The sequence below is a fragment of the Macaca mulatta genome, chromosome 6 (assembly GCF_049350105.2).
Source record: "Macaca mulatta isolate MMU2019108-1 chromosome 6, T2T-MMU8v2.0, whole genome shotgun sequence".
Lineage (NCBI taxonomy): Eukaryota > Metazoa > Chordata > Mammalia > Primates > Cercopithecidae > Macaca > Macaca mulatta.
In genome coordinates this window covers 43,853,972-43,867,236 of record NC_133411.1, presented here as the reverse complement: position 1 = coordinate 43,867,236, position 13,265 = coordinate 43,853,972, and the positions used below count along the sequence as shown (strand labels likewise).

The 13,265-nt window shown below is 38.5% G+C and overlaps 1 protein-coding gene across 7 annotated transcripts in view; it reads right to left on the bottom strand.

Moving 5' to 3' along the window:
* Nucleotides 1–9,026: 9,026 nt before the first annotated feature.
* The window catches only part of GHR (growth hormone receptor), a 313,850-nt gene continuing 309,611 nt past the window's right edge, over nucleotides 9,027–13,265 (bottom strand). For 6 of the 7 annotated variants that reach the window (XM_015139960.3, XM_028849121.2, XM_078003848.1 and 3 more), the window contains exons 9-10: nucleotides 12,747–12,816; nucleotides 9,027–12,419 (exon numbers count right to left, since the gene is read on the bottom strand). In XM_015139960.3, coding sequence (XP_014995446.1) covers nucleotides 11,448–12,419; nucleotides 12,747–12,816 — 1,042 coding nt within the window. In that variant the 3' untranslated portion in view covers nucleotides 9,027–11,447. 7 annotated transcript variants of the gene reach the window in all.

The window sequence follows — 13,265 nt, the reverse complement described above, 5'->3', positions numbered from 1 at the left end:
AAAACTCAGTAGTAACATAAGATGAATTAAAATATTCAAGCTAGTAACTGAAAAAAATTCTTATTCTATGCTTCTTTTAATTACAATAAGAAATTAGAGTTATAAATATACAGGTAAAATATCATGAAAATATTCCTGTTTACTGTACTTTGGAAGTGCATCCCCACAGCAATGAATTCTCTGGCATTGGTTACTGCTTCAGGTACTCAGAGATTCAAATTGTTCACACACTCTGTCAAACAGATCTGTCTAAGATGTTTCCATCATTCCATAGGCCAGATTAATTTTGCTATTCTTCTTGTCAGTGATTGCATCTAACTTCTCAAATATGTGCTCTTCAAAGATGAGATGACAAGTAGAGCAATTAATTCCTGTCATGTCCATCCAAACCATAAAAATCTAGATTATTTTTCATACCACATTTAGCTGAAAGTCACCAACTTTTCCTTTGATTTTATTTGTCACTATGTTGATTTTGTAAGAGTTATAATTTCTTCTGAAATGCTTCTTCAGACTAAATGGTGATGCAGAACACTTGGTAGGTGAATAACTTACTGTGTAAATTAAACTACACAAATTAACATTATTTTTAACTAAAGAATTTAACTTTTGAAAGTTAATCAGGAAAGAAATACATTTCATTATGTGCTCCAATCAGCAAAAATTGAGCAGACATAAATAACAGAAACACATCTTGATCAATACTTTTTGGCTGTACCACCAAACAACAACAATAACAACAACAACAACAACAACAACAAACAACAAAAACTGGCTGGATTTCATTTTCTATACTGGTGGTCCAGTATCAGCAGCCCAACCTTGGTGAGTGGCCACTCCTTTCCACATGTTGACTCTAGTAATCATTTGTTCTTCCAACATAAATCCCTTCTGTAAATATCCAAAGGGTCAATTCAGAATGTAATAAACTTAAAAGAAGCTGGGCATAGACGTCTGCTTAAAATCCAAAGGAAATAAGAAAAATAAAGGAAAAAAAAGAAAGTCTAGAATAAAAAAGAAACTTCTTCACTGAGGAAGAAGATTCTCATAGGTAATTTGGTTTAATGTCAACCCAACCTACTTTCTCTGAAAATGTTCTTTCCTATCACAGGGACTGGTCTCAGCATTCCTCTTTGTGTTATGTGACTCTCCCCTCTCTACAACAACACAGTTGATTGGATTAACATGGAAACTTCACCCAAACTGAGCTAAATCAGTTCTCTTCCCTGAATATTTGAAATAGGTATTATTTGGGCATCATCAATTATTCTTTTAGAGAAACTGAAAATGAAAGTTGATATCAACTGGGAAGCAGTATAGAGGCTGCTTTCTTTCTTCCAATTGCACTGAAAAGAAAAAATCAAGTTCTGGAGAGGCACTGGGGATAGGGATGTGGGTGTCGGGGGTGTGGGGAGAGAGAGAGGGACAGAGAGAGGAGACTAAAACCAATAAAGCCAAACAATAGAGTGAAATTTCTTCCAGCATTTTGAAAACTTTCTAATCTCTCATTTCAATTCATCATGAGGTTCCTGATTCCTCTTTTTGAATTTTGTGAGACACTACCATAACTTTATAGATACATTCTCCTTTTTTTTTTTTAAGCCAATTTTTGGTTTCTGTTACTTTAAACCAAGAGTTTTATCTAAGACAAAGGACCAATGAGGTTAACTAAGAAAGAAGGAAGTAAAACACATATAGAGAGATCAAACAATAATTCATGTAGCCAAGAATCCAAAAAAACAGTCCCAGGACAAATATGTGTGTTAAGAGTCACATCTCCATGTTTTATATCACTTTGCATTATTCTTTAGCCTGGATGGGCTGAATGAGAACATAAGAGATGCAGATTTTGGAGGTCCAGAGATGTGGAATATGTCAAACTATCCCTTCCAAAGTGTAATACTTGCTATTGCACATTAAACTGTGAACACTAAGAGACTTGATGGTATTTGGATTTTGGAGACAACATACATTACATTTGAATATGCTGCTCTAAAATATTTATTAGTAACCCATAAGACTGCTGGATTTAAGTGAGCCTAGAGTAAGAAAATATACTCTATCAAGTGTAGGATACAATAGAAGTTGCTCCGTCCAATGGGAGCACAGACACACTATGTCCATTGGGAGTATGACCCAGCAAATTCAACAATACTTGACATTTCTGTGGTAATTTGTGCTTCTGTAAGGAGTTTCTGGATAGCCCCAGTAAGGGAATCACACTGTAGACCTCTAGAGTTTTGGAGCAAACCATGTTCCCTTCAGCAGATAACGAGTCTTTTAGAAATAGTTCTGGTTTGATATTGGACGCTGGCAGAATCTGAATGCCTAACCAGGGAACAGCAAGTGACCATACAATCAAGTTGCCAATCATGATCTATATGTTAACTAGCTCATCATGTCATAAGGGTGGGAGTATGCAGCAACAATCCATCAACAAATGGAAATGCAACAAAGAGATTAGGTTCCAAGAAATATGGAATACAAAAGGAATCTGCATGAACAGATAGTTCTGACTCCTACAATATCTTCTCTTTCTACATTGTTTCCTCTTCCTCAGTGTGCATTCATGGCCTCATGGGCAGTTTCTTAAAATCAACTGACTTAGAAGGGAAAAATTCACTCTGGTACAAATGGTTTTCCTGACATGCTGGCACCAGCTACATTTATAATCAAATCAGGGGCGTCCCAGAAAGACGAAGATGAAGAAAAATCCTTCCAATGGGCAGTAAGACGAGTAGTACATTTGGTGGCCCCCTTTTTTTCACTTCCTACCAAACTTTTCTCAAGTGCCCCAGACAGATTATTTCTTTCTTTGTACACAGCATATAGTGCTAATACTGACTTGTATATCACCACTATCTACTGGATTTGACCTTGCCTTATGTGTAATCTTGAAGGCAGAGCCTATGTTGTACCCACATTCTCTTCATCTAGAAGATCCTTGGTGCACAGAAGGTGCTTGGTAACTATTCTTCAGACCTCTTTATGGTATTAGCTCCTAGATGAATATGTGTGAACATGCTTGTCATTGGGATCAGGGAGGCATGACAGGAGGAATTATGGTTTAGTAACAAGGCTGACTTTGGAGACAGAGGGAAAATCCTGCTTCTGCCTCTTACTAGAACCCTTTATGCATCAAGAAACCTTCTGAAATTCAACTCAATGTCTATTTCTCAATGATGAAAGAGGATAACACTTACCTTGTACCATCTCGCCAATTATCTGGGGTTAGATTTGGGGGATGAGACAAACCCACCGTGTGGAAGTGGGATAAGATTTTTCTAAGGAAATGAGATGATCACACTTTGATGGTTTGGAGAAGGAGGGGATCTCAGAGAGAAAGGTGAGCCTGGGTATGGGAGGTGGGGAAGACAGGGATTTGGGGTATGTCTGTGAGAGGAATCCCTATTAAGGGTTGACTTTTTCATGATTGTTTACATGGTCCTGTGGGTAAAAATGATATTTCCCCAGTCATATTTTAATTCTCTCTAGTTATTCACAGCCCGTCTGCACAGCCTTGTTTGGAGGTTTTTGGGTGAATAAAGAGAACAGGGAGTATCGAGGAGATTGGCTGGCCTGGATGCACTGCATCACTGGTTTAGAGAAGTCTGTGGTCTGGTTCTGCTCAGTGGTCAGCAGCACACTTGGAGCCAAGGGTAGAGCATGCAATGAAGTCTCCATGGCATTGTGGAAGACTTAGAAGCAGACATTTGGTAATCTCTGTTTATCCCAGATATGAATCTAGATAGTTGTCTCGAAGGCATGGAAAGATGATGCTTGTGTTGTATAAAAATGAGCAATACTGAATATGAACTGCCTGCCTGGAGTGCTCAGCCATCAGCTGCCTTTTGTTGTCATTATGCGCGTCCAATCTGGACACAATTATTATTCGAAAGTAGGATAGTACTAAATGTAGAGCACAAGCTCTAAAGCCAGGGTGCTTGTGTTTGCATTCCGGCTCTAACATTGATTAATTTTGTGATTTTGGTCAAGTTAATTAAATGATCTGTAACTCAGTTTCCACATCAGTAAACTGGGGAAAATAGGATTTACCTCATGAGATTGTTGTGAGGATAAATAAGTTCATGAATGTAAAGTGCTTAGAAGAGTGTCTGACATATGGTAAGTGCTTAATGTTAGCTAAAAATGCTACTTAGCCATTACAAAAAATGTCAGCATTAGATGAAATTTTAAGGTTGTGTAGACTCAGTGGTTTCCTGGAGCTGGTCTGTAGTTATGAGAACTGATTGTGCCATCTTTTCCTAACTTCGTGTGCAGTGATGAGATAATGACTTAAAATTGCCATATTTGTGTATTCACACCATTGAAATTGGCAAATATTACAAATCTAGAACCCCCAAATCCAGAACTAGTTGTTAGACATTTACTAGCTGGTTGTTTATCAGAGAAGAACTTTTTATCCTTGGCAGGTGATTCTTTGAATTCTACCGAAGGATTCAAAGAATTATTATTACCAAAGATTATTCAAAGATTAGTTATTATCTTTCAATAATAATTATTACAAAACAATTAACTTTCCATTTTCTTCAGACTGTGAATAGGATCCAAAGCTTTTCCCCCATCCAGTAATGTTATAGGTTGCATTGTTTTGGGAACTCTGGACAAGTCAACCTGGGTTTTCATCCTGACTTCATCACTCACTAGTTTATTAACTTTGGGAAAATCTCTTAGGTTTTATGAGCCTTTTTTCCCCCAATAAAATGTTAAGAATAATATCTGACAAGCCTACAACACAGATTTCCTAAGTTTAAAGAAAATACCTTTGAAAGTACTTTATAAAGTCCTTACATGCAAGTCCTTTATATGCAAATTATTTTTTTTATCATATGGTACCATTAAAGGAAAGGTAACAATAAAAATCTTCCTACTTTGAATTTTTGACTACAATACCATTGTCAAAGCCAAAGTGAGTACAATTTCTTCACAAATTATTTTATTCTTATAGAAAATGCTGGTAACATCTCTTAATGCCCACAGAACAATTGTGTAGAGATTCTTTTCTAACAAGAGAGCAACAAAATTGATTTCTATATATTCCTACAAAGACTGCTTTCTGGGACTATTGTGAAAAAAATCTATTATATTTGAAGTTTTTTTTTTTTTTTTTTTTTAACTTAGCAGGCAGCATTAGGTGTGAGTTAATTTTGTTCAGACAATAACAGATAAATATTATTCTGCAGTTTCATGGCAACATATGCCCCTCCTTATGATAAGTGATATAAGCATTTCTTGGTGTTATAAGCTCAGATTTCATAGAAAAATGGGTGTCCTAAATAAGAATCAGAATTTGTTAATATTGCTACATTCCTTATGTCAGTCATTCTTTGGACTGAAAAAGGGAAAAAGTTAAAATCTGTTTCAGCAAACATAAAAATCACTGTCATAGAGAAGATAATGAATGCTCTAAGATGTCCAGACTTTCAGAAAAATGTCATATCTGAGTTGAGTTGAGAAGAATCTGTGTTTATTTTAATCATGCAGCTCCTTTGCATTTAATTTTTAGTAAGTTTTATTGAGAATAAAAATTTAATGACATCATATAAAAGGTTTTGTTCAAATTCACATTCATTTGAAATTTAATATAACTTTATTTTGTGCCAGTTGTGTTACTCTCCTTACATAGTTTTTCCTAAGTGTTAATAATATAATACTGGGTATTCTTTCACTATTTCTTATTATTAATTAGGAAAAATGTGTTAAATTTAAATGGATTTGTTTAAACTGTAGAAGTTTTAAAATGTCAAAACGCACTATGACTCTCCCAGAGAGAAGTGTAGTATGAGATGTTTTCCAAATTTATTTGACCACAAGATTATCCATTCAAGGACATTTTGGAGATAGATATTCCCCAGTGTACATACTGGCAAATCTATTCTAGCCATTTGTTAGGTGACCTACCAAAGTAGTGTGATAAACACCATTAAACATGGTTCAGAAGAAATAATCACTGACTGGATGATGGGAATCAGAGGAGAGTTCATGAAGGAGGCATTTGAGCTGGGCCATGAAGGATGAAGGGAATCTTTGACAGGCAGGGTTGGTAAGTGGGAGCTTTTCAGTTGAAGGAGGAGGCATGACCAAGAACACAGAGACGGGAAAGCACAAACTTTGTTCAAGAAATGGCAAGTGTCTTTTGCTACATACCCAAGGGGATCTTCTTAGGCTCAACCAAAGATTTCCCAGATTCACCATACTTGGTTCCAGTCTACTCAGAGGGATGTAGGACAGAAGGGATACAGCATCAGGCTTTCTGCTTTAGAGTCACAGTTAGGATAACAGTGCACGAAACAGTCTAAACACCTGTTTATATAGCTATCCAGCAGCTCTTTTCCTTGCTCTCCTCCTACAAGTGACAGCTCAGATTCAGGGAAGGTATTGGGCAGGTAAAGGAGTCTCCCAGGCTTGGAAGCTCTATGCCTCACTGGAGCCAGTTACTCTTGTTACAACTCCAGAAACATAGCTTCCAGTATTTCTATAGGGGAAATGCTTAATTACAAGAGTCACTATTCTCAAGTCCAAAGTGTAACTTATCTCCAGGTGTTTATAGTTTCTCCCTATCCAGAAGTCATTTATCAGTCAGGGATCATTTAAACCATGAGCAATGTTTCCTATGTAACATAGCTGACATCATATGCTCATTAGATTTCCACAGCAACAGAAATTGAATGTTAACCAAACGTCAAATTCTTATTCAGAAGCTGTGCCCTTTATGAGAGGTGATAACGTGCAAGCAGCCCTCGCTTGCTCTCGGCACCTCCTCTGTCTCTGCGTCCACTCTGGCTCTGCTTGAGCCGCTGCACTGTGGGAGCCCCACTCTGGGCTGGCCGCGGTCAGAGCCGTAGGTGTGGAGAGAGAGGCGTAGGTGGGAACCAGAGCTGCTCGGGGTGCTTGCGGGCCAGCACGAGTTATGGGTGGGTGCAGGCTGGGCGGCCCGCACTCAGAGCGGCCCACTGGCGCCACCAGCCCAGGCAGTGAGGCGCTTAGTGCTCAGCCAGCAGCTGCAGAGGGGACGCCCGGTCCCCCAGCACTGCTGGCAGGCCTGCGCCTAGCTTGAATTCTCACCGGACCTCAGCCGCCTCCCCACGGGGCAGGGCTGGGGACTTGCAGCCCGCCATGGCCGAGCACCCGGTGGTAGGCTGCCATGCGGCCCAAACCTCTCAGATGGGCACTGGCCCCTGCTTCGCTGCTCCCCCCACCCCGTCCCATCCACAGCCCAAGGGCTGAGTGTGGGCTGGCGGTGTGGGACTGATGGGTAGCTCCACCTGTGGCCACGGTGTGGGATCCACTAGGCAAAGCCAGCTGGGCTCCTGAGTCAGGTGGGAACTTGGAGAACTTTCATGTCTAGCTAGAGGATTGGAAATGCACCTATCAGCACTCTGTGTCTAGCTCAGGGATTGTAAACGCACCAATCAGCACTCTGTCAAAACAGACCAATCAGCTCTCTGTAAAATGGCCAATCAGCAGAATGTGCTTGGGGTCAGAGAAGGGAATAAAAGCAGGCTGCAGCAGTGGCAGCCTGCTCACTTGGGTCCCCATCCATGCTTTGGAGGCTTTGTTCTTTCACTCTTCGCAATAAATCTTGCTGCTGCTCACTCTTTGGGTTGGCACCACCTTTATGAACTGTAACGCTCACTGCGAAGATCTGCAGCTCAACTCCTGAAACCAGAGAGACCATGAACCCACCAAAAGGAATAAACTCTGGACACATCTGAACATCTGAAGGAACAAACTCCGGACACACCATCTTTAAGAACTGTAACACCACAAGGGTCTGCAGCTTCATTCTTGAAGTCAGTGAGACCAAGAAGCCACCTATTCCAGACATATTTACATCTAGGTCTTAAATTCTAAACTGTCAAAGGAGACTGGGGCAAATTATGTGGGATCTTGGATTCCAAACTAAAAAGTTTATATTTAAGTAACTTCTGGTTTTTCTGGTCACTATTTCTCACCCACATAACAAGCACATAAAAAGACATATTTTGGTATAAAAATATGTAAATATGTAAATATTATAGCACTTGAATAAAGTGTTAGAAACTTTGAGAAAGTGAAATGCTGAAACGTGTGTAGCCATTTTCAACACATCATTAATCTTCTGAAACAGAACTGTGTTATTTCAATCCATGGAAGTAGGCAGGCTTCCTTTTCCCTATACTCCTCATACCTTAAAGCATCCATATGAAGAATCCCTGAGGCTTCACTCCATAGTTCTTTCAGGTAATGACTGCTCACAGGGCAGAAGGCAGCAGATGAAGACTTTTTTTTTTTTTTTTTTTAATATAACCCTCGAGTATTATAGAAAGTTGTGGCATTTTGCATTCGACTTGCTGAAGTAATACCTCATTGTTTAGTAGATTTATCAATGTCATCACCAGATTCCTACATTTCAGAATCCAGTGCCTGCTCAGGAGCCTAGGGTTCAGTAGCCACCTCACCTGCAGCCTGCCTCCTGTTGTAGGAATCTATACTTCATGGCTCTCTCAAGCTCCTACACAACCTACCTAATCAGCTTTTCTCCCAAGCCTGACTTATTAGCTGATTCCCATGATAACAAGCAGCTAGTCCAATAAACTGAGTTAGGCCAATGGGTGAATGGCAGAGGAAGAGCTGCTTTCCTTCCTTCCAGACAACATGCTCAAGCTGGAAATATAAAGATAATGCTCACATGTCACTCTCCCTCACCCCACACCCATGTCATTTATTTTCTATGATGCATCAAATACACAGCTCTATGAACCTTTGCCCATGGGGAGTCACAGCCTAAGGGGAGGGCCAAGCCAGTAGGATATTTCTGAGCTGGGCTTTTGTCTCCTCAAAAAATAAGGGAAGGGGTTTATGTTTCCCTCTCTATATCCCAGCCCATAAAAATCTCCATACCCAGGGCTGATGTATTTGATCCAGTGGTGCTAAGCTCTCCTTACAATGATAATTCACAGTATACAGAGTGGTTTAGATGATTTTTATGTTGGTGTTTGATAACAGAAGCACACTATCAGGAATCCAAGAAAATAAATTTATTAAACTTTGAAGGAAAAAATCCACAGAAATAAAGAGAGTTAAATATAAACTGCCAGACACAACTAGTCATACTAGTGAATAATGGCTTGTGTGGCCACCAAAGTACCAAAATGACATTCTGAGACTGATTGAGGTATTTAGCTATTTTTGGCTATAGAAATGTTGTCAGGCTGTTGTGAAATAGTAAGATAGTCTTCCAAACACACAGCTTTGAACTGAATTAGGTTCTACACTGATGATACTTTATATGAAACTAAATTATGTAGCTCTTGGAGAAAACCATAGCAGCAAAGTAGCAGAACATCTATTAAACATCTATTACAAATAACATGTTGAACTTTAAACACTCAATTCTAGCTTTTCATAGCCCTTCCTGCAAGAAAGGGAATTCAAAATTATCAGGCATTAAGCTTGCTTCCTAAAAAAGGTCTGCGATAAATGGGAAATACTATTTAAGTTAAAGCTAACTTCAAAGTTTTAAGCTTTTTTTAAAAATGAGAAGTATTCTTCACTGAGATGAGATTCTTCTTTTCCATAAACCTTTTCAGGAAATATCCCAATGCTCTTAAAAATGATGTTTAGGGCCGGGCGCGGTGGCTCACGCTTGTAATCCCAGCACTTTTGGAGGCCAAGTTGTGCGGATCATGAGGTCAGGAGATTGAGACCATCCTGGCCAACATGGTGAAACCCCATCTCTGCTAACATACAAAAAAATTAGCCTGGCATGGTGGTGCGTGCCTGTAGTCCCAGCTACTCAGGAGGCTGAGGCAGGGGAATTGCTTGAACCTGGGGGAGGTGGAGATTGCAGTGAGCCAAGATCGCGCCACTGTACTCTAGCCTGGCGACAGAGTGAGACTCCATCTCAACAACAACAACAACAACAACAACAAAACCTGATGTTTAGGATATTAAGGGATCGCAAAATAATTTCTAAATTATTGAGGTCCCTTCTTTTTCTTCTGAATGCTTGCTTTGAGGCCAATCCACTCAGAGAGGAAGTAAAAAATGATGAAACTTCTTCTTTTGCTATTTTAAATAAATCCTATAAAAGATTTAGTGAGAAAGAAAGTTTCTTTTAGAGGTTTAAATAATTTTCAGTTATCTGTGGGGACTGAAAACCTTGTTTCTTCTATGTTCTGTTCATTACCATGAAAAATGAGTATGTGTCTGGTTATAGGCTGTGAAACAAAAACCTATTTCTTGAACTCTTTGCTTGATTACCCAGTTAATTTCATTTGATTTGCTTCAACTTACAAAATGCTTCTTGTACCTTATTCCCTTCCTGGATAATTATGTAACAAAACCAAGTTGAGTGTGAACAGATTCTGCTGCAGAGGCTATAGATCTTATCTCTCACCATCTGCACACACTAAAAAACTCACTCCATGTGCAACTGCAGCACTTAAGCATCTTGGTCAGTATGAACCAGCTACGATTTCTACTTCTCTTAGCATGTATTTTTTTGGCATGAACCAAGATTTGGTGAAGAAAGGTTTTCTTTTTTTGCTTTTACTTCTTTTGGTGCCCGGTAAGTTGATCTGTGCAAACACTTTAAAGTTTTCTAAATTAACAAATATTTGTTTAAAAATTTGCTAAAAAAATATTTGTTTAAAAAACAATTATGTTCCAATAATGCAGATTACTACAATCATTTTAGAATTGTTGAAGGAGTCTGGGGAGGTATAAAAGGGCTTTGTAAAAAACTAGTTTGTTTTTCTTTAGGTGCATTAGCCAAAACATTAAACCAGCTTTAGACTGTAGTTGCTATACTCCTTAGAGGGGTCACACCAACTGCAGTACACAGTGTGTAGTGTAATATAAAATAGCCATGCTTGAAGTCTAAATTATTAAAAATATCTTTATCAATTTTATGTCAAAATAAATGTTTTACATATCCAAACTATTTTTGCCTTCTTGCTTACAGTTTGATTTTCTCACCTCTAGTTTTAATTTAATTTTTTAAATAAAAAAGTTTTTTTATTTAAGAAACAACAAAAAATTAGCCTGTGCTATGGTTTGCATTCAATTTTCCTGAACCGCAAAAGCCACCTGATTTTTTCGCTTTTTCAAAAAGCGTGATTTACTACACATTAAAAACATAGCCATTCAATGCTTAGTATCAAAAATTAACACCCACAATAATAAGACAATCACTGCTACTAAACAGTCTGACACCATTCTTTAAAATATTTACATTGCACAATAGAAATATCTATCTGATTGAGCATTCTTCTTATTTTTTTAACATCATATTTCAGCATTTCGGGAAAAGGCATTTTAGAATCCATATCCCACCCTGTCACCCCTGCAAAAAAGGTTTAAACATTGTTTTGGTTTAAACATTATTGCCCCAGCCAATTCTTTGCCATTAAATACGTAGCTCTTGGGAAATCAAAGAAAGGCTAAGGCATGATTTTGTTCAGTTGGTCTGTGCTCACATAGCCACACGACGAGAGAAACTCTTTGCCAGGCAAGGGCAAGGCAGTTGCATTGAGTATGAGGCCCTGTGGGGACTGTACTATATGAATGGAGGTATAGTCTGGGACAGGCATCTCAGAACCTGGAATATGTTCTGTTGTCCCAGGCCTCCCAGCAGTAGTGGTAAGGCTTTCGGTGGTGATGTAAATGTCCTCTTGGTTAAAGCTTGGCTCTATGTGTGATTCAACCTTGATGTGAGGAGCCACAGGGATGCACTTTTTGGCATCTGCCTCACAGAAGTAGGCATTGTCCATAATGAAGTCTTCTTGGCAGAGTGAGACCATTTCCAGGTGCATGTCACACTGGGACATCCCTGCCTTATTCTTTTGGCCTGGGGAAAGGACCACACTACCTGCTGGTGTAATGTCGCTCACCTGGGCATAAAAGTCGATGTTTGCCAGTGAACTTGGATTGCTTAGCTGAATATGGGCAGCTTGATGAGTTGACTCAGCTCCATCAGTAGGAAGTGGTTGTGGTTTGTTTTTCTCTGCTTGGATAACACTGGGCTGCTGAGTAGCAGGGCAAGCATCATGATAAGGTGACTTATTTTGATTCTTCTGGTCAAGGCATAAGAGATCTGCTTCCCCTTTTAACCTCTGTGGCTGAGCAACCTCTGAGGTGCCCTCATGTATGTTATTGGCATTGAAATCAGTCTCCAGAATGTCAGGTTCATAACAGCTGGTACGTCCAGAGTCGCCATCCTTCACCCCTAGGTTACTATGTGATTTCTGATGGTCACTGCTTAGAAGTCTGTCTGTGTCTGATCCCTCATTCTTTTCATCTGGCTCATCAATATCTAGCTCAATAAATTCAACCCAAGAGTCATCACTGTGGAATTCGGGTTTATAGCTATCATGAATGGCTAAGATTGCGTTCACCTCCTCTAATTTTCCTTCCTAGAAAATAGAAAGAAAATGAAGATCTATGAAAAGAAACTCATAATAATTAAATGAATTAGCAAATGATGTTCAGAGATTAATTATGGTTACAATAAGAACAACAGTAACAAAACATATCACAAAACATAAATTAGTGCATAACTTTTTATACATATGACATTTTCTTATTTTTAAGAGAGAATATTTTAAAAAATTTTCTCTAGGAGACGAGATACAAGAAAATTGAATGTGATATATATAGCTCACAGAAAACTTTAAACATATGACAGGATTCTTCAGGTGTTAATTAGTACTGGCCACAATTTAGATAAAATTATTAATTACCTTGAGGAGATCTGGATTGATTCCTTTAATCTTTGGAACTGGAACTGGGGGCAGAATCAGCATTTTAATCCTTGAAAACATATAAAATTTTGGTTTTGACATCTTAAAAGCTACATATTCTCAATAATAGCAAAAGATAGAAATAAAATATTGGCAATACTATTACTTTCCCAAATATTCTGGTGCTTTATATAATTGGAGTATGAGAAACAGAAGAAAATATTAGACAGCAAATGAGAAAGAAAAATTGTAGAAGGAAAAAAAAGAACAATTAAAAAACCCGAAAAACCTCATCTGACGTCTATTAAAAGAAAATGTGTTTTTCCCACAATCCTTTTTTTCTTAATGCTTTTTTATTTTCAGCCAGATTTAGTATTTGAAAGTAAGACATTTAATTTCATCTGAAGCTGATTTCCATGTCAGCTATAAGGCAATTCCAGTGTACATCTCATCAGTAATTTGTACAGAAAAGAAAGAACGAGAAAAGGGTCAATACACATGGAGCCAAGATTACCTGCA